Source organism: Hemitrygon akajei, chromosome 9 (genome assembly GCF_048418815.1).
Source record: "Hemitrygon akajei chromosome 9, sHemAka1.3, whole genome shotgun sequence".
Classification (NCBI taxonomy): Eukaryota; Metazoa; Chordata; class Chondrichthyes; order Myliobatiformes; family Dasyatidae; genus Hemitrygon; species Hemitrygon akajei.
The window spans coordinates 61,705,488-61,728,339 of NC_133132.1; the positions used below are offsets into that span (position 1 = coordinate 61,705,488).

Here is a 22,852-nt window from a genome sequence, read left to right on the forward strand (position 1 = left end):
GAAGAGCCAAAGTATAAAGCCCTGACTCCAGCCAATATAGCTCTCTGGGTCATTGAGGCATGGAAGCCTCCAAACCACAACAAGGTTTTGGTCCTCTTGGAGTACCCTTACAATTATGGCCCCTTATCCTAAAAACCATTCTAATAAATCACCCGTGCAACCTCCATGTCTCAATATTCCTAGGACACGCCAACAAGAATTGAACTTGAGCTAAACCTGGACTTTCAAGGAATCTGTGTGACTTCCCTGGTTTAATGTTCCATGCCTCTTCATGAAGCCTAGAATTTTGTATGTTTCCAAATCTGTCTTGCCACTTCCAGTGACTGCACATAAAACTCCAGGACCCCTGATGTTGCACCTCCTTTTATTCTATAATTAAACTACAGTTGACTGAGAATTTTGATGCCACGTTGCCAGATTTTCCTTACGTTTGAATGTTATTTTGATTAGTATGCAATACACTTTTTAAAAATTGCTATGAATTTCTCCAGTTAACCAGAAAAGTTTAAAAAGTGTGGAAACTGGATGCCAGTGAGTTGAGTGTGGCAAATACTATCTAGTGAGTCAGGTGCTAAACCATCAGGATTTCCCAGTAGTTGGATTTCCAATATCAAAGTTTGTTTTTGCTCCTCATTCTTTCTACCAAAATCTATCCACTAGCATTTCTGTGCTTTAAATTTGAACCACCCATTCTACCAGGCTGTTTATATCTTGCTGCATTACTAACCGCTTTGGAATTCACAATACTACAAAGTTTATGTCATCCAAAGATTTAGAAACTGTAACTTGCACATAAGTGTAGATTGTTGCAGAGGAATTGATGGCACAAGGTTATAGTGTAGGAGAAAGTGAGGAATACATGATCTGCCAGAAGCTCTCAGGGGTGGGGGAGTGAAGGGTTGCTCATTATAACAGCTTCCACTATTATCTAATAGAGGCTCTTAAATTATGATGACACCCAAAAATTTGAAACTTTATTTTTCAAATAGTTATTCAGATTTAAAATACCCAACTGGAAGCAACATGTATTAACTTTAAATCAGGTGTTCCCAACCTGGGGTCCACGGACCCCTCAATGGTACAGGTTCATGGCATAAAAAAGATTAGTAACCCCTGCTTTAAATGGAGGAAGATACAAAACTGGAAAAAATTCAGACATAGTTTTTTTATATATTAGAAAGAGTTATATATGATCAGTAGTGGTCACTTTCCCTTTCACCGTTTCAATAAAAACCAGTTGATTTTTGTTTTGCCAGTTTAACACAGTTGACTTGTGTGACACAGTTCAAACCAGCTGAGTCCAATTTTCCTTAACTGTGGAAAAAGTTACCATGAATACTAATTCAAAGGGAACCTCTGGTTTTGAATAAAGCATTCTTTTGCTGCAACGTGTAACCTTTGAACATTGGTATAGGAGGGTGTTGGGGTGGGGCCAATGATTGCACAAGGACCAGTGATTTATTCAGTGGGTTAAACATTGCTTGGTAAATATGTCATTGTGTTTTTAAACCTATTAAGAATCAAACTACTATAAGCATATGTACATTGTGTGTGTGGGGGGGCACACACACACACAGACACACACACACCTCCTATAAAGACTTCCCTTTGGAAGTTTTATTGTTTTACAACATTGAATCACAATGGATTTAATTTAGCTTTTTTTTACAAAATCACAGAAAAAGTCTCTTTTGTGTCTGTCAAAACAGATTTCTACAAAGTGATCCAAGTTAATTACAAATATAACACACAATAATTAATTGCTTAAATATTCAATCTCTTCAAGTCAGTATTTAGTAGATGCACTTTTAGCAGCAATTACAGCTTTCAGTCTGTGTGGTTAAGTCTCTATCAGCTTTGCACATCTAGAGACTGCAATTTTTCCCCATTATTCTTTACAAAACTGCTCAAGCTCTGTCAGATTGCATGGGGATTGTGAGCGAACAGCTGTTTTCAAGTCCACCCACTAATTCTCATATGGATTGAGGTGCGGACTCTGACTTGGCCACTCCAGGACATTAACTTTGTTGTTTTTAAGCCATTCCTGTGTAGCTCTGGCTTTATTCTTGGGGTCATTCTCTTGCTGGAAAACAGATCTTCTCCCAAGTTGCAGTTATTTTGCAGACTACGTCAGGTTTTCCTCCAGGATTTCCCTGTATTTTACTGCATTCATTTTACCCTTCATAATTCATTTTACCTTCATAAGCTTCCAGGGCTTGCTGCAGTGAAGCATCCCCACAGCGTGATGCAGCTACCAACATGCTTCATGCTAGGGATGGTGTGTTTTAGATGATGTGCAGTGTATGGCTTATGCCAAACATAGCGGATAGCTTACACCAAACATAGTGTTTAGTCTGATGTCCAATAAGCTCAATTTTGGTTTCATCAGACCATCGAACCTTCTTCCAGCTGACTTCAGAGTCTCCCATATGCCTTCTGGCAAACTCTAGCCAAGATTTCATTTGAGGTTTTTTTTCCAACAGTGGCTTTCTCTTTGCCACTCTCCCTTAAAGCTACAACTGGTGAAGCATCTGGGAAACAGTTGTATGTGCAATCTCTCCCATCTAAGCCACTGAAGCCTGTAACTCCTCCAGAGTTGTCATCGATCTCTAGGTAGCCTCCCTCACTAGTCCCCTTCTTGCACGGTCAGTCGGTTTTGAGGATGACCTGCTCAAGGCAGATTTACAGCTGTGTCATATTCTTTCCATTTCTTGATGTTTGACTTAACTGTACTCCAAGGGCTATTGGGTGACTTGGAAATTTTCTTGTATCCATTTCCTGACATGTGCTTTTCAATAAGCTTTTCATGGAACTGCTTGGAATGTTCCTTTGTCGTCTTGGTGTAGTTTATGCCAGGATACTGACTCGTCAGCAGTTGGACCTTCCAGATACAGGTGTATTTTTACTACAGTCAATTGAACCTCCTTGACCTCATATGGTGATCTCCATTTTACTAATTATCTAAAACCCATTTGCTACACCATTTGGTGTGTCATATTAAAGGGGGTGTATATTTATGCAACCAATTATTGTGTTTTGTACTTTTAATTAATTTGGATCACTTTGTAGAGATCTGTTTTCACTGTGTGTGTGTTTGTTTCAGATTTCAAATTGTTTTGCTCATTCTGCTTTCAAGCATTCGGACTTGGAGTTGTCAGAAACAGCTGGGATTGAAAATGAAATTATATTACTACTGCAACAAGAAAGAATTACATGGATGAGAGGGTTGTGGGTAGATGGGTCTAGTCAGATAAATGGGTCAGCATGGCCTAGATGGGCTGAAGGACTTGTTTCTGTGCTGGAGTCTATGACTAGTGCTGCAGGTGATGTATACAGTGGAGAGGGGCTTTTACTTGTGTTCTTGTATTCTACAATAGGAGCAGCTATAATCTATTTGGCCTCTGATTCTGCTCTGCCATTTAGTAAGATCATAGCTGATCCATTCTTGGCTTCAACCATTTTTCTCCTCCCTATACACCTTGATTCCCTGGTAGCATTTGTTAGTTTTATGCATTGGATATATTCGATGACTCCTCAAATTATCTAGTAAGAGCTACGAAACTATGCAGAACTTTGTGAGAGGAGAAATTCCTTCTCATCTCTCTTAAATAAACAAGTCCTAATTCTGAGACCATGCCACCTCTGCTGTTCTGATTCATCCAGCTAAGGAAAAATGCTCTAACAATCCTGTCAGTACCCCTCAAACTCTTAGATGATTCAATAAGGTTGGAGTTTAACAAGAAGAGCAGGCAGTGGATTTAGGCCTAACCTGCTTAACCTTCATCAATCACCCCATTCATTACTGGAATTAACTTAGTGCATCTTCTCCATACTACCTCCAATGCACCTCCTTTCTTGTTAATACAATCTCCTTCCTTATCCAGGTGTAGTATTCCACCTTGGTCTTGTGTTGGGTTGGTCAGTACTCACATTGCCATGAGGCTAAGAAATCCAATTCTGGTTTATTGAAGTGTAGAGAAATGAGAACTTAAATGAAGTGGTGAATCTGTGCAAGGTTTTCATATGTGCTTAACAGGTATTCTGTAGACTTGAGTAATGCCACAATAAGTGAATCGCATCAAAACTGTACAGTCCTGGTACGGCCTACCATGAGTGGTGGTGAACAATTACAACAGGTGCACAATGAACACCACCATATTTCAGTGCCAAAGTGAACGCGAAAGCATTGTAACATCTTCCAGGCAGAAATACTGAATGGATGCAAGGTTCCTACCACCACAAGAATCTTGTATGCTTTCGGCCAATTTGATTTGCTTTACAGATCACCCTGCCATACCAAATCATTTTGATAAAAGACTGTGGGCCCCGACAGTATCCTGACTGTGGTGTTCAGACTCTGTACTCCAGAACTTGCTGCTCTTATCAACAAGTCACTCCAACACACTGGCATTCACCTGTAAGGAAATAGTTCCCTAGACAACAAAAATCCAGACATCAAATGCAGCCAATTATTGCTGCAAATACCTATTCTGAATCACTGGAATAGTAACCAGAGTAATGTGAAGTCAAGTCTTATCAAAGAAAAAGCTTACTATCCGAGCAATGATTGATCTTGCAAGCGAAACAAGTGCTGCAACTGCCCCTACACTACCTCCCTCACTACCATTCAAGGCTACAAACAGTCCTTCCAAGTGAGGTGACACTTCACCTGTGAGTCTGTTGGGGTCATAAACTGTGTCCAGTGCTCCTATTGTGGCCTCCTGTATATGAGTGAGACCCGACGTAGATTGGAAGACCTTTTCTCTGAGCCACTACACTCCGTCTGCCAGACGAAGCAGGATCTCCCATTGGCCACCCATTTTAATTCCACTTCTCATTCCTATTCCAATACGTCAATCCATGGCCACCTCTACTGTAATGATGAGGCCACACTCAGGATGGAGGAGCAAACATCTTGTATTCTATCTGGGTAGCCTCCAACCTGATGGCATGAACATCAATTTCTCAAACTTCCAGTAATACCCTTCCCCCCCCCCCTAACTCCATCATTCTGCATCCCCCTTTCCCTCTTTCACCTTCTCTCCCTGCCTACCCATCGCCTCCCACAGGTGCTCCTCCTCCCTTTGCTTTCTTCCATGGCCTTCTGTCCTCTCTTATTAGATTCCTCCTTCTCCAGCCCTGTACCTCTTTCACCAGTCAACTTCCCAGCTCTTTACTTCACCCCTTCTCCCAGTTTCACCTACCACCTGATGTCTCTCCCTCCCCTCTCTCCACCTTTTAAATCTACTCTTTTTTTTCTCCAGGCCTGCTGAAGGCTCTTGGCCTGAAATGTCAACTGTACTCTTTTCCATTGATGCCGCCTGGCCTGCTGAGTTCCTCCACCACTTTGTGTGTGTTGTTAGATCAAATGTTATATTGGAGAATCCCAGTAAAATTGTAGTGAATGTGAATCAGATACAATTCTCCAGAGGGTCTAGTGATAATTGGTAGTAAAATGGTTACAAATTGAATCTAGAAATGGTGAATGGATAATTAGAGGAGAAAAAAAAACACAGGCAATCAAGAGTACTTTCAAAGATTTTTCAGATGTTCCTGACGTAGAAATTTCAATACTGGGCCAAAATCTGGATCTCCTCACCTGCCAATATTTTACCAAAAGGCTTCCGTCATCGAAGGAGTTGGCTCACTGCCTTAATGCAATTGAAAATGGTCGGTTGATGTTAACCTTGCCGATGATATCCATATCCTATGAATAAATTAAGACATTTCACATCTTGTATTTCATATACAGAAGGCAAGAATCTTCCATTTCTTCAAAGCTCCGCCCAGGTTTATTGGTTTATTTATTTTCTGTCATGTACCAAGGTACAGTGAAAAGCTTTGTTTTACATGGCATCCATATAGATTATTTTATCACATCGTGCTTTGAGATAGTACATGGGAAAAGTAATAATAAAATGCTGCATATAGTTACTGCAAAGTGCGGTGCAGGCAGGTGCTAAGGTGCAAGGCTATAATGAGGTTGAATCCCTCTTATCATACTAGGAGACTGTTTAATAGTCTTCAAACAGCAGGATAAAAGCGGTCCTTGAGCCTGATGGTATGTGCTTTCAGGCTTTTGTATGTTCTACTCAGTGGGAGAGGGCGGGAAGCGAATGTCCAGGGTAGTGAAATGGTGAACCCTTTATTCTGAAAACTATCTATCAGTTCTAAATTCTTCGAGTAAATGTACTCTCAGGACTGAATGTTACGCTTTGTCAGGATATTGGTTTTCAACAAGATCATCACTAATCTTTTAAATTCCAAACTTGCGTTTATGTATCAACGAATCCCTCTACTTTAAAGCAGAATGAAAATTAAAGGTCCCTGTTTAGATTGCACTGAAATGTATTCCTATTTAGAAGAGAAGTCAAGATTAGTGCTGCATCCAGAAAATCTATGTGAAGGGTGAACAGCTGAATGAACAAAAGCCGACAACAAGCAAATTGATTATGGGCATTCAAAGGCATTATTTTGAAAAACTTAGATCTCTCCTGATTCTCAGTCATCTCTTCTCTAGGCATGTTCTTTACAATTGTAAAGAAGAAATGAATTTTTGATTTGTCATTTGTGAAATATTCTCTATTGTTGCAGGCTGCATCCTACCTGTTTAATGTTGAATTGTTTTTTTTTAAATAATCATTTTAAAACCAATTAAAGATACTTGATTTCCATGCACTACTGACCACAAAGCAAAGTTTCAGTATGGAACATGTTCAGAGTATTTCAGTCTTGTTCTTTAAATAATTATGTTAGCTCATGAAATGAGAAGTGAGGCTTTCATTACTGATAATGAGAGAGAGGAAGCTGTTAATTAAAGCTGCTATAAATAGCATCTTGTCAGCCATAGTTAAAGTGAGCCTAAGTTGATCCAATAGAAACTGCTGGCCAACTACCACTATGGCTATAACTCACTAGCTACATCTACAAACTTTACTAGAAAGCAACTCAAATACTTTGGAAAGACTAGGATTTTTCCTGGTTTTAATCATCTTTTTTCCAGATGTATTCATTACAATGGGAATGATACAATAATGTTCAAATTCAAGGTTATTGACATCTGACCAAACAAAACTATGTTCCTCTGGACCACAGTGTACCCACAAAACATATACCACACATAGCACAAAAGACAAAATGTTACAATGATAAGTTAATACATTATAATTCAAAAGCATGTAGTGTGCAACACAGGTAAACAGTAGACAGCCTGAGGGAAGAAGCTATTACCCAGTGCAGCAGTACTAGTCCTGATGCTTCTGCATCTCTTCCCTGATCATTCTCATGAACCTCCTCTGGCCCCTCTCCAATGCCACCACATCCACAATTCTCCAAGTGCAGGCTGACCATTGCCTTACAAAGCCTCCACATTATATTCTTGCTTTTTTTTCACATTTGAGTCCTCGAAATGAATGCTGACATTGTATTTGCCTTCCCAATCACCAACTCAACCTGCAAGTTAACCCTTCAAGACCCCCAAGACTCTTTGCACCTCTGATTTTGAATTTTCTCTCCATTTAGAAAATAGTCTATGCCTTTATTCCTTCTACCAAAGTGCATGACCATGCATTTCCCTACGCTATATTCCATCTGCCACTTTTTTGCCCATTCTCCCAATATGTCTTAAGTCCTCTACAGATACTCTGCTTTATTAACATTACCTGCCTCTCCACCTATCTTTGTATCATCTGCAAGCTTGGTGACAAAACCATCAATTCCTTCATCCAAGCCATTGACATATAACGTGGAAAGAAGTATTCCCAGCACCAATCCCTGCAGAACACCACTAGTCACCAGCAGCCAACCAGAAAAGACCCCCTTTATATTCCCACACTTTGCCTCCTGCCTATCAACCAGTCTTTTATCCATGCTAGTATCTTTCCTTTAATACAGTGAACTCTTAATAAGCAGCCTCATGTATGGCACCTTGTCAAAGGTCTTCTGAAAATCCAATTAAACAATATCCACTGACTTTCTTCTGTTCAAAGAGTTTCAACAGATTTGCCGGGCAAGATTTCCCCAGAAGGAAACCAAACTGACTTTGGCTTATTTTGTCATGTGCCCCTAAATCGCATTCTTGATAATGGATTCAGATCTTTACAATCACTGGAGTCAGACTACCTGACGTAATTATTTTCATCTGCATCCCTCCCTTAGAGTGGAGTGACATTTGCAATTTTTCAGTCCTCTGGAACTATTCCTTATGGAAGCAGAACCATTTCTTAATAAATGTTAATTAAAAGGAGCACCAAAGCCCATCGCCACCTACCCCACCCATTCCTTTTGTGCACATATGCTGTCGCTCTACTTCTAGCTCCAGCCTTGTTTTGATAACATTTTGCATATGATAGCATTACAGTATGTTGTTGCCCAATATTAAATCTTGCTGCCCGCTGCTGAGTCACACTGATGACTTAATTGCTGAGCAAACACGAGGAAATCTGCAGATGCTGGAAATTCAAACAACACACACAAAATGCTGGTGGAACATAGCAGGCCAGGCAACATCTATAGGGAGAAGCGCTGTCGACATTTCGGGCTGAGACCCTTCGTCAGGACTTAAATGCTGAATCATTTCTAATAGAGCTTAAAATGCAGTCTGATGCGAAAGACACTATTTTGGAATCATTGTGCTATCTTCAGCTACTTTAGAATCATCCTGCTGTCTTCAGCAGAAAGTTTCTGTGCATATTCTATCATTTGAAAGTACATAAAACTACAATACAGTAACAGATAGAATATTCGGTTTAGTGATTATCGTCCGCACAATCAATTAAGTATATAAAGATTTCTTGCTTGTGGCAACTCGTACAAGGAACTTTTAATATTTCATGATCCTAACAATTTGCATATTTTTCTCTTGGCCACATGCCCTAATCTTGAACAATGTGACCCTTCACGAGATGTAAAAATTTTAACATGAATGGGTTGCACCTCAGCTCAGGATATTCACTGATGTGGTTTGTGAGGGCTTGAGCTGTTCTAACAGTAGGATGAGTACCATGAGAACTCTGAGAAAATGTGGTTTGTGAGGGCTTGAGCTGTTCTAACAGTAGGATGAGTACCATGAGAACTCTGAGAAAATGTGGTTTGTGAGGGCTTGAGCTGTTCTAACAGTAGGATGAGTACCATGAGAACTCTGAGAAAACCAGGTTAACCAGACTCAGTAAGAGAGCACGTGAGAGAGGCAAAATATGATGAGACAATGATGGTTAACATGGAGGGGAATTGAGAAACTAACTTCTGGATTGCAAGTCATTTGTGGGTACTAAGAATAGAATATTAGACAAAAATTGACACAAGTTGAGAGTAGAATAATTAGTTCCAAATGGCAGTATTTATTGAAATATGGAAAATTATCAACAAAAACAGAAATGGCAGGGGTCATTGATAAGGTTAATTGATCAGCAGTGCCACTATCAATACTTGGAGTGGAAGGTTGCAGTTTCCCTCCCTTAGCAGGAAAAAATGACAGGTTTGTAAGCGGAACTAATTGTTCAAAAGGACGTTCTCATTAGTTACATGCTGGTGAGTGTAATGTTGATGATAAACACGGTTTTAGAAACAATGACTGGAGGAAGAAAACAAATACTCAAGCTGAGTTGGGATTTGTAGAGGCAGAAAGTATTTGGTTAAATCAACTGAATTTTTTGATAGGTGTAAAAAAAAGCCAAATTAAATCTACTGTGATTCAATGCTGTAAAACAATAAAACATTAAAACATCTGGGGGGAGGGGTGAATACTTTTTATAGGCACTCATATATCCAGAAGTTTTCATGTTTTATTGTTTTCCAACATTGAATCACAGTAGATGTAATTTGGGTTTTTTTTGACACTGATCAACAGAGAAAAGACTCTCTTGTTTCAGTCACATAAATACTGCATTAATTATTGTTTTTTTGAGCCCTAGGTGACATGACATAACCTAACTGAATCGGTTCTTCTCATTTGTGGGGTGTATTGCACTTGGAGAGGCTGGGCTGTTTCATTTAGTGAGAAATGTACCAGTGAAGGATTTTGACAATTATGGGGGCAGCTGTTCCAGTGGAAAGGGCAAGGACTATTAGTCACAGGTATGAAATAAAAAAGGATAGCATTCTGTTACATGATAAAACTTTAAATAGCCTGAGCTTGGAATCTAGAATGCACCACATCAGGATAAATTCCTGCTATTTTGCTTTCTCATTGGATTGCTTTTCATGTTTTTAATAATAGCATTTAATGCATGCAGAATCTCATGACAATAACTTAAAACACTAATGTGGGCTTATGTGTACAGTTCTCTGGTTATACTTGCCCAACTGGAAAGTTAGTAACAGACACTGATATATAAAGTGTTCCAAGTCAGGTATTTAATTTTTAGAATTTAATTTGTATGTATTTATATATTTTAATATGTTTATATTTTATCATTGTTTAAATTGACATACAGTACAGAAAAGGCACTTCCAGCCCTTTGAGCCATGCCACCCAGTAACCCCCAATTTAACCCTAGTCTAATCACAGGACAATTTACAATGACCAATCAACCTACCGACTGGTACATCTTTGGACTGTGGGAGAAAACCGGAGTACCCGGAGGAAACCTACATGGTCACGGGGAGAACATTCAAGCTTTTTACAGGCAGCTGCAGGAATTGACCCTGGGTCACTGGAACTGTAAAGTGTTGTGCTAACCACTATGCCATCATATATATATTTATATATAGTAATTAACAGGTTATTTTATGTATTGCAATGTACTTCTGCTAAACAACTAATTTTGCAATGTGTCAGTGATATTTATTCTGATTCTGTAAGAAGAAAACATTGATTTACTTGTGTCTAGTGGCTTGGGCGAGGTATTTTACAGTATGAAACTGTAAGGTAGAAAAATTCACTCTCCACATTTTAAACATTCTAGTTTTAGGTATAGTAAACTGTCTGACTGTATTCAGAGAATCAAATAAATATGTTTGTCCTAGAAAACCATAACAGTCATGAATACATTTTGGAAATTATTAGCAATTAGTTTGGTAATGATGTAAACACACTTTCAGTATCAATTTCCTGTTTTCAGTCTGTCCCCTGAACCTTTGTTTGGTTTGTTTCCCTCCATTCAACCTGCACCTCTTGATGTATTTGTTCCTGGCAGAATTGTAGAGAAAGAAAAGCGTGTGGTTTCCTTTTGTATCAAATGTACAACTGTTCATCTTGTCAGTATCACATGGACACCCTTGTATCATTTCACTTTTGCAAGTGATTTCATTCACAGATTAAAAACTGTAAATACCTTCCTCCAACCCCAACCATATTGTGTGTCCTTTATTACTTTGCATCTAATGGAAATGTAGATTTGTAGCCAAAAAAGGATGGACTTGTTGAATTTGTTTGTCATTACACTTGTACAAGCTGTAATAAATACTTAGTGGTTTCTTTCTTTTCTTTACAGATAAGATAATGAAGAAATAAAGATGTCATTTAATTCAGAGTCAACCATCAGCTCCAGTGTGACAGTGAATTCTAATTCAACTAAGGACTACTGCTACAGTGCTCGGATAAGAAGTACTGTGCTGCAAGGCTTGCCTTTTGGAGGCGTTCCCACTGTGCTTGCACTAGACTTTATGTGCTTTTTGGTATGTGTAAATTTTTGGATTTGTATGTTCAGCATGTTACTATTTCCATGTTTTTGTCAACTTTTTTTTAATTCAAAAGCTACTGCTAATCTTGTTCCTGTTTATGGGTTATACCTGGGATTTACTGTCAAGACAGCCATGAGGATGATGCCACAAATGGTACCAAATACTTCAGGCAGAGGCCAGTTACTAATTCTGTATGGTCTTGAGCATTCCCTGGGGATTGAGGGGGACTTGCTTCCCTCCTGGTGCTGGGATGACTTGGGAGTCCATTGTTGGAACTTCTGACTCTTCCACCAATGAGTCAGGAATGCCTGACAGGGTCACTGGGTAGTTTGATGTGGCGCTTTTCTTCTAATTAGGCTGGAGTCTCAATACTGTGTGCAGTTGCTGTACCTCCATGTTGAGCAGTGGTGGGCCAGTAATTTTTAGGCATTAGTAGGAATGTTCAGTTTTCAGAGTAGGCTTTGAGAGCACTCAGTACTCCTTTTCCTCCATCCATCTAGCAATCTCTTCCATGACTAGCTTAGATGTTAGCAATCTATGTTGGGCATTTTGTGGCGAAATCTTTAGTCTGTCTTTCCAAGGCCTGTAGTAGGTAACACATGTAGGAGGCTAGAGATATCTGCTGCTGGTAGACGATGAGTTTTGATCTTTAAATACATTTTCATCTGGCAACTGACATGCTGAAAACAATAGGGAATTGCACTGTCATGTCTGCCTTCACAGAGGTAACTGCTGGGGGTTATAAATGCACCAGTGAAAATAAAGCCTTAATCATTCCAGGCAAAGTGCTTTTTAAAGACATTAGTCTAAGCTCACAAGTGTCTTCCTTGTCCAACTGTGCCAGTATCTCATTGACATGTATACAATTCTTTAATTCCTTACTAAGCAGCATAAAGCCTGCAGCAGATTACTAAGTCAGTACCACTACCTCAAGGACAATTAAGGGTTTGTAGTGATGTGCTACACACAGCGCTGAAATAACGACACGCAGTCGCTAAGACGTTTCGAGACTAGTTTATTCGAACTTTGCGGCGCTGGCATTTAAATCCCTAGCGCCCGCCCTCTCCGGGCGGAAATGACGTCAGAGGTGCATTACCAAAGTCTCCCCCCGCGCGCTGGCTATTTGTGAGCCGGTTCGCCTGCGCAGAAAGTGGGTCGCCACAGGTTGACAATTAGTGCTGACCTTACCAATGGCTACAATATCCCCTGAATAAATTTATAGATAAAATTGGCCACAGCCACAGCTTGAGTTGCGTTGGGTTTTAATTACCGTAGGTACTCGAGCTGATGATAAAGTGGTGGATTCAAAAATGTTGTCATTGGAAGATGTATTACTCAAAGTCCAAGGTCTTTCTGCTAGCTTTTAAGCACATCTATGAAGCATTCTGCAGAAGTTTACAAATTATACACAAGTGTGGTTGATAGTAGGGAAAATTCTTAAGACTGCAGGAAGATTTAATCAGTTGGGCGGAAAAATGAATTCAGTTTGTCAATCTCCGAATGGCACTTAATGAATTTGGGTGTAGTCAGCTGTCACAATGCAAAGAAATGCACAATGTCTAGAAAGACTAAGTGGTAGGGAATGCATTCCATTATTATCTAGCTAACAGAATGTTTAATTAGTTGAGTTGTATTGACAATGAATGTTTTGCTGGTTAGAAAACAGCCTGATATCCACCTGCTTCCTAAAGCTTCCTTGCATTGGATCACAAGCCCATGTTTGAAGTTGATATGTTCTGGTAATATACAAGTAGCAAAATAACTTGACTCCTCCCACCACTATTCCTACACCTCCCCTTCACATACAGAAGTAGTTCCTCGCCTGATAATCATTATCCAGAGCAATGTAACTAATCTTAGGGGGGGCTTTGGTAAAATTCTGGAAGTTGGTCATAGTAATACAGCATGGAACCAGGTCCTTCAGCCCATCTTTGTCCATGACAACCAAGTTACCTACTTGAGCTAGTCCCATTTACCTGCAACTGGATCATATCCCACTAGACCCTTCATATCCATAAAAGTCCAAATGCCTTTAAACATTGTTCTGCCACTTCCCCTGGCAACTTGTTCTATATATCCAAACTCTCAGTGCAGACAAAGTTGTCTCTCGGGTCCCTTCAAAACTCCTTCCCCCACCCCCACCTTAAACTATGCCCTCTTACACAAACTCCCCTACTTTGGTGGGGGAGAGGAACGCTGACCATCACCTCATCTATGTCCCTTGTGATTTTTTTACTACCTCTATAAGGTATATAAAAAACACTTTTTATATAAATTTGGGGGGAAGGGGGTTGGAGCCCAGCCTATCATGTCCCTCCTTAGTGACTCTTTCCCCCATTCTTGGCTTTTTCACCATCTACTTTGTCTTGAACTACACGTTTCATTACTTTTGTTTTCTGTCTCTCTCCAAAAATGCTGGAATCTTTGCCTGCAAGAATTCATGTCAAAGAGACAAATGCAGTTTTTAAAAGGGACAACTGTGATTTAGAGGAAGGAAGAAAAATAATCCTAACCAAATCTAGCATTTGCCACTTTCGTTCATTGCCTTTTTAAAGTTCATACTTTCTTGTGTAACTGTTCAGGATGTTGGAAAATTTAAATATCTGATAAATGAAATAAGCTTAGTGTGCAAATTCACTTATTTTAATGAACAAAGCTGTTAGACTTCATACATCCCAACTTTATGGCTTTGGAAGTATTCTGAATGTTATGTTCTCAAAGCTAGAAAAGCTTCAGAAATCTCAAGTATCCAGGAGTGTAGTTAAAAAGCAAACACGAGGAAATCTGCAGATTCTGGAAATTCAAGCAACACGCACAAAATTCTGGTAGAACGCAGCAGGCCAGGCAGCATCTATAGGGAGAAGCACTGTCAACGTTTTGGGCCTGCTTCGTCCTGACGAAGGGTCTCGGCCCGAAACATCAACAATGCTTCTCCCTATAGATGCTGCCTGGCCTGCTGCGTTCCACCAGCATTTTGTGTGTGTTCCAGGAGTGTAGTGTAGGTTTAACACATTTGACTCTGCAACATTACTGCATTTAATCGATTGATTGGAACTTGAGCAGATAGTAAGGGATTAAAATATATTTAAAAATCTGGAAGTGGATACACAGTAAAGAAAAGTTTGGGAATCTCTTGCAAAGGCTCAGCAGCACTGATATGAATATTAAAACAAACAGAAATCACAAAGTGATTCACAATGGTTTAACGTCATTTCCAGTACACAAGTGTAAAGGAGAACAAAATAATGGTTACTCTGGATCCAATGGAGCACAAAAAGACACTAAGATAGGAACACAACAACAAAAAACAATAAGTAGCTTATAGACGTTGTGCATAAAACGACTACATAAGGTGATTCTGATATGAAATCAGGTCATTGTGCTGAGTGGAGATGTTGATCATCCTTACTGCTTAAGGAAGTAAATGTTTTTGAGTCTGGTGGTCCTGGCTTGGATGCTAAATATCCTCCTCCCTGATGGGAGTGGGACAGACAGTCCATGAAGCAGGGTGGGTGGTATCATTCATCATATTGCTGGCCTTTTTCTGGCACCTTTCAGTATATATGTCCTTGGTGGCAGTTAGACTGGTGCTGGTGATGCATTGGACAGTTTTGACTACCTGTTGTAGAGCCTTCCTGTCTACTGCAGGGCAGTTTCTGTACCATGCAGTGATCATGTTCTGCATGTTATGATGCTGTCTACTGTGCATCTGTAGAAGGTCATGAATATTGATCTGCGTAATCCAGCACTGTTATCATGTGCAAAGTAGCAATCCCATCGCTCTAAGTTTGAAGGGATGAGTGGCCTTCTGTTCCTGTGATTTTCTTCGTGTTCCAGGTTTCCAAACTTGGCTGTGTACACGACAAAAAATAAATCCAAATGTAGTGAACTTTGAGGCCCACCGTTCAGTTTATGCACGCTGTCAATTCTTGTGCGGAATAAATTGTATGTATGACATATTGCAACCAAAGAATAATTATAAATAATACAAGGTATTGCATTGACTCATTGTAAAAATAAAGCTGACCTAAGGGCTAAATGATTTGAATTTACCAAATTCAAATCAATTATCTTCCTCATCTTCCTTTGAACGATTACTAATACATCCATGTCATTTGGAAATGTACAGAACATTGACCGAAAGGAAGCACTCAAAAATAGATGCCGGAAATACTCAGCAGGTTGGGTTGCATCAATAGAAAGGCAGGGGAACAATTCTGATAGTGTAAAACCAGGGTGACCATGGAGATAAACTGTAAACAGGATTATCTAATTAATGAATGAATGGAAGCAGTTAGAGTGAGAGCACAAACAAAAGAATGTAGGAGTTGAAGACATGCAGCAGGATAGAATGGACAATTTCTCCACCCCTGGGGGTGGTGGGGGAGGAATGAAAAGGAGCTGGTGGGATAAAAGGTGAAGGTCAGGAGAATTTTCCCCTGGAGGGGAAAGAAAGAGAGCAGAAATATGGGAAATGCATGATGAAAGTGATCTTGTCGAATCCCTTCACAAACAAAAGAAAATTTGCAGATGCTGGAAATCCAAACAACACATGCAATATGCTGGAGGAACTCAGCAGGCCAGGCAGCATCTGTGGAAAAGAGTACAGTCCACTCTTTACTTCATTCCCCCCCCCCCCCCTTCAGGTTTCACCTATCACCTTGTGTTTATCTCTCCCCTTCCCCTAGCTTTGAAATCTACTCCTCAGCATTTTTTCTCCAGTCCTGCTGAAGGGTCTTGGCCCAAAACATCAACAGTACTTTTTTCCATAGATGCTGCCTGGCCTGCTGAGTTCCTCCAGCATTTTGTGTGTGTTACTTGCCAATTTCCTTCATGATATTCCCTTATCTTGACGTTCTGGGCAGCCGCAAGTAAATGAAGGATGACAAATATGTTGTACCTCTATTACTTGGGTTATTCAGCTCTGCTGGGATATGCAAGTCCAAGATCAGGTACACAGAGTAAATCAATTAAGATCATTGCTATTGTTGAACTTGGAATGCATAGTATAGATTTGTTGCATATTAGCTATGTTTTCATCTCTTTCATTTTTATTTTAGGTACTCTTGTTTGTGTTTTCTGTTCTACGGAAACTGGCCTGGGATTATGGGCGCCTTGCACTGGTTTCGGATGCTGACAGGTAAACAGCATGAAGTACTCTTCTGTGTTAGTATTTCTGTTGCTATTAGGTAATATTGAAGGACCACAGTACTTCCTAACCTTTAACAATTTTTTTTTGTTAGACTGATTTTCAGATTCTGCATGTTTGAGTGAAGTCTCTGATTTAATTTCAGAATAATCTAAGATTTTACACCCTCTTCTGTCTATCCCACTTGCAGCAACAGGTTCTCAGCATCCAACGGAAATCTGTTATCACTTTAAATAGTAGATACTACCGTCGCTATTATAAAGTAATTCAAATGAATCACTGCTTCTGTAACCTATCCTTTAAGCCCTGGGTCATTAATGAATTGAGGACTCCCTCAAAATCATCGTATCCCTTCTGGTGTGTCATTGGGAACCCATGTTACCCCAAACACAAACTGTTTCAGCTGCTACATTCTGGGAAACGGTACCACTGCATAAAAGCCAGTGCCAACATGGTCTAGAACAGCTTATTCCACCTGGCCATCAGACTGATTAATTAATGCTGATTCAATTGTATTTCTATATTATATTGACTGTCCTGTTGTACATGCTATTTATTATAAATGACTATAAATTGCACATTTAGACAGAGACATAACGTAAAGATCTTTACTCCTCATGTATATGAAGGATGTAAGTAATAAAGTCAATTCAATTCAATAGCGTGCAGGTAGGATTAGGCCAGTATTCTACATCACCTTTGTATTCTCATATTGGTACATGACATATAGGTCAGTGTTCCATCAAAATCCTAGAGTAATACCACACTGAATTGCATGCAGTGCAGTTAAATGTTGTATTACTCTAGAATTAATGCAGTGCAGGAGGCATGCCAGTGGTTGGCTCAATGCAGATTGAGGTACTGCTTTATCGAGCACGTGTACTCCGTTCAATTCGAATTCCCATTCCCATTGTGTCCATGGCCGCCTCTACTGTCACAATGGGGTTGGAGGAGCAGCATCTCATCTTTTGTCTGGATAGCCTCCAACTTGATGCCATGAACATTGATTTCTCTAACTTCTGATAATTACTACACCTGCTCACCTCTCTTTTGCTATTCCCCAGTTTGGTTACCCTTTCACCCCTGTCTTCTCACCTGCTCATCACCTCCCTCTGGTTCCTTTATCATTCCCTTTCTTCCATGGTCTGCTATCTTCTCCTATTAGATTTCTTCTTCAGTCCTTTACCTCTTACAACTCCCAACTTCTTTCTTCATCCCCTCCTCCACTTTCCTACCTTTCTCATCACCTGGTCTTACCTATCACCTGCCAGTTTGTCCTCGTTTAGCACCCTCTTTCACCTCTTTATTCTCCTTTCTGCCTCCTCCTTTACCAGTCCTGATGAAGACCCACACTTAATGATTCAGAAGCAGCTTCTTCCCCACTATCATTAGGTTTCTGGTCCATGAACACTATCTCATCACTCCTGTTTGCATTGCTATTTATATAGCTTATAATTTATCATTTGATGTCTTTGCACTGTACTGCTGCCACAAAACAAATTTGACATCATTCAAGACTGTCATAATGAGCCTGATTCTGACTCTGTTTACCTATCACTGAATTTATCACTATCGCTAATGCAATTTACATCGACCAACTTGCAATCTAGTCCATTATATAATGTCATCCAAAGAAATGTGCAAATTACCCTTCATTAAAATTAACATTATCTTTGGTGAGCACATGAGATCCTGTAGGATGTCCTGTTGATCAAGGTATATTCTACTGTATGTTTGTCCTGGGTTTCCAAATAAATGTCACAGCAGTCGGTTTAAATTATGAAATTTTGAAGTACTTTTTGCTGGAGGGGGTGGAATGGGAAGGGACTGGGTTGGGGAAGTTGAAATCAAAACACATGATAGGTGGGAATTAACGTAGGATACCTGTGAGTTTATTTCTCATAGGCCAGAATGCTTTAAGCAACTCATCAGTTCAGGGTACTGAAATCCATTTCTGTGCATCATTGAGACTAATTGTAGTTTGCAATTCATGCTGTAACAGTACCTCTGCATATAATTGAAATGATTCCTAATTTATAACTTTTGTTTCTAAAGTAGGCACTGACTCACTTTTCTGCCCCACCTCCTGATCTCCCTAATTTAGATGATCTTTCTAGAATAAGTTGTTAATTTTTTTAAACTTGGGTTACTTTATTTAGTGGTTCAAATTATTATCTCGTTGTTGGTTTATTCTCAATAAACTGAGCTAATCATTCAAGGGTCTATCATTGGTCAATAATTTTAAATTGATTAAAAAGGAGCCTGCCAGTAATCCAAGCAGCTATCTTGTAAAATTTGCTTTTCATCAAATCAATTTTTTCTAACAGCGTCAATATAAGGATGCTAAAAGTGTTCGATGAAGGAATAAGTATTTTATCAGTTTCTGTAACATTTGACCTCTGGATTTTAGTCTTGTCAAAGGTGTTTCATATAACATTACGTCACACTTCATTGTATCCCATCACCATTGTTCCAAGTTATTATGTTGTCATCTTATTTTTAAGAAAAGGATGTTTTTTAATGTAATGTTTTTATATTAATATGTATTTGTTTAAATTTTAAACAATATTTAATTCATAGATGCTAATCAGAAATCTGTATGAAACGGCCCACTGATGTAACTGGTTCTAAAAAGCCCATTCTTATCATCATGGGCTATGTGTCATTTAAATCTGTCTTACAATCATTTGGTTCCAGTTTTGTTTTGATTGTAATAGTTTTGCATTGCTAAGGTGTGACAGATCATTTACTGATGATGACCCTACAAATACTAATCCATAGTATGCTCCATATTTTTCAGTTTTTCTACTTGTCTGCTCTATAATCATTAAAGATGGCTGGTGAATCATTACTCTATATGCAACATTGAATAGTACAAGAATATATCTTTGGGTAAATAGGTGGCATCATCGACAATGAAGAATATTACAGGGGACCTCTAGGTATGGGGGATCAGCTATGAAAGTGGGCCAAATGGTGTTCAATTCAGTTAAGTGTGAAGTGCTGCATCTGGGGAAGTCAAACCAAGGTAGGACTTGTACAGTAGATTCTTGGGCCCTGGGGAGTGTTGTAACACAGAGGGATCAAGGATAACAAGTGCCGTGTTGGCTGAAAAGTGTGTCAGATTGGTGAAGGCATGTGGCACATTAGGCTTCAACAAAGGTCCCAGCACCAATCCCTGTGGCACACCCACTAGTCACAGGCCTCCAGTGCAAGTAACAGTTTTTAGCCATTACCCTTGATTCCTACTGTTGAGCCAATTATGAATTAATTAGCTATATCTCCCTGGATCTAACCTTCAAGACCAGTCTGCCATGTAGGTCCATGTCAGATTCCTTGCTAAAGTCCATGAAAAGAACATCCACTACTCTACCCTCATCAGTTCTTTTGGTTGCCTCTTTGAAAAACTGAGATTAGTCTCATACAATTCCTTAAGTGCAAAGCTATGCTGAGTATTCCTCCTTAGGTCTTGCCTACCCAAAAGTTGATAAATCCCATCCCTCAGAATCCCTTGCAATAACTTGCCACAACTGATGATTGACACACTGACCTGTAGTTCCCTGGCTTTTCTTTGTTGCCCTTAAATAATGGTACATTAGTCTTCAAAGCTTCACCTGTGGCTAAAGATGAAGCAAATGGGCCTCCACAGATTATAACCATATAACAATTACAGCACGGAAACAGGCCATCTCGGCCCTTCTAGTCCGTGCCGATGCTTACACTCACCTAGTCCCACCGACCTGCACTCAGCCCATAACCCTCCATTCCTTTCCTGTCCATATACCTATCCAATTTTTTTTTTAATGACAATATCGAACCTGCCTCTACCACTTCTACTAGAAGCTTGTTCCGCACAGCTACCACTCTCTGAGTAAAAAAGTTTCCCCTCGTGTTACCCCTAAACTTTTGCCCCCTAACTCTCAACTCATGTCCTCTTGTTTGAATCTCTCCTATTCTCAATGGAAAAAGCCTATCCACGTCAACTCTATTTATCCCCCTCATAATTTTAAGTACCTCTATCAAGTCCCCCCTCAACCTTCTACACTCCATAGAATAAAGACCTGACTTGTTCAACCTTTCTCTGTAGCAGGTACTGAAACCCAGGTAACATTCTAGTAAATCTCCTCTGTACTCTCTCTATTTTGTTGACATCTTTCCTATAATTTGGTGACCAGAACTGTACACAATACTTCAAATTTGGCCTCACCGATGGCTTGTACAATGTTAACATTACATCCCAACTCCTATACTCAATGCTCTGATTTATAAAGGCCAGCATACCAAAAGCTTTCTTCACCACCCTATCCACATGAGATTCCACCTTCAGGGAACTAAGCACCATTATTCCTAGATCACTCTGTTCTACTGCATTCCTCAATGCCCTACCATTTACCATGTATGTCCTATTTTGATTAGTCCTACCAAAATGTAGCACCTCACACTTATCAGCATTAAACTCCATTCCCCACTCTTCTAACTGGCCTAAATCTCTCTGCAAGCTTTGAAATCCTACTTCATTATCCACAATGCCACCTATCTTAGTATTATCTGCATACTTACTAATCCAATTTACCACCCCATCATCCAGAGCATTGATGTATATGACAAACAACATTGGACCCAGTACAGATCCCTGAGGCACACCACTAGTCACCGGCCTCCAACCTGACAAACAGTTATCCACCACTACTCTCTGGCATCTTCCATCCAGCCACTGTTGAATCCATTTTACTACTTCAATATTAATACCTAACGATTGAACCTTCCTAACTAACCTTCCATGCGGAACCTTGTCAAAGGCCTTACTGAAGTCCATAAAGTTCATAAATTTCTTCCCTAGTTTCCAATAAGGTCTGAGGACCTTACACTCCGGGGATTTATTGATCTTGATATGCTTTCAGGTCATATTTTGCTGTTAATTTGTGTGTGGTCCAAAACATCGTCACACATTTCCTCTTTGGCATCCATCATTTTATCTACAATGAAATTAGACTTGTTCCATCATTGGAGCTGTCTGCTTATTTCATTTTCCTGTTCCTTGTGGCTTTACTGGTTGTTTAAAAGTGAACCAACTAATTTTTGACACAAAATTTGTATAATTCCTCACTAGGTTGGATTAACAATGAAGCAACAAAATCTGCACTGATGAAGAGCTTTGACTCAAAAGACCGATTGTCTGCTTCCCCCCACAGATGCTGCCTGTCTGCTGAGTTTCTTCAGCAGTTTGTTTTTTTATATATATCTGTAGTATCTTGTGTCTCCATGGAACAGAAGTGAGCTTCTTTGCCAAGGAACTAAAATATAGCTGAAATATTAAAATTTGCACACAGCAAGAAACAATATCTTTGTGAAGCCCATTACCAAAATCAGACCAACTAAAATTTGCTTCCTAATTCAAACATGCTTCTACCATTCACAATCCCTTTCTTGTTTAGAAGACTGACTCTTAGCTTAACCAACACCCGATTATAACTTGGTGCTCATTATATTTTAACATTTTTTTGTTAAGGACATGAATTAGTGATAATTGCCTTTCCTGGACCACCTAATATTTGGGCATTAATTATACTCTAAGATTAATGTTTGTCTTTGTGTATTGTGATCTTGGATAACTTAAAAAAAATGAGGAGAGAAATAATTGGCTTTTTTTTTCTTGGTGTTATTAATGGGACAGTAGCATTCTGACCAAAAAGCTCCTTATGGAGGCAGCAGTAATGAATAACGACAAACATATTCTTTGAGAATGGGTCATGCAGGATTTCAAGTTTTGCAGTTAATACAAAACAAGTGATGCTATGCAGTGACAATTTGCATCGGGGGATATAAACTACCTAGTGAATGAAAGATGAAATTTAATTCAAGCACAATGACTGAATGATCTCCTCCCATGCACACCTATTCAATGTGGCTATTATTGACTGGCCCAACAGATTTTAACCAGAACTAATTCTGGTCTGATGCAAAAACCATAAAGGTTTATTTATGTGCCTCTGGTCCTAAGTTTGGAATATGGGGTATTCTTGTAGTCCCTTGGCTGAATGCTGTAAACTAGGTTGTCAAAAGTGTGACTGTCTTGTGAGT

General features: G+C 39.5%; 1 protein-coding gene across 6 annotated transcripts in view; it reads left to right on the forward strand.

Annotated features, from left to right (window-relative positions):
- The window catches only part of LOC140733155 (CSC1-like protein 2), a 191,513-nt gene that overhangs the window by 56,990 nt on the left and 111,671 nt on the right, over window positions 1-22,852 (forward strand). For all 6 annotated transcript variants that reach the window (XM_073056084.1, XM_073056083.1, XM_073056082.1 and 3 more), the window contains 2 exons: window positions 11,433-11,616; window positions 16,683-16,762. In XM_073056084.1, the coding sequence (XP_072912185.1) occupies window positions 11,455-11,616; window positions 16,683-16,762 (242 nt within the window). In that variant the 5' untranslated portion in view covers window positions 11,433-11,454. The remainder of the gene's footprint in view (window positions 1-11,432; window positions 11,617-16,682; window positions 16,763-22,852) is intronic.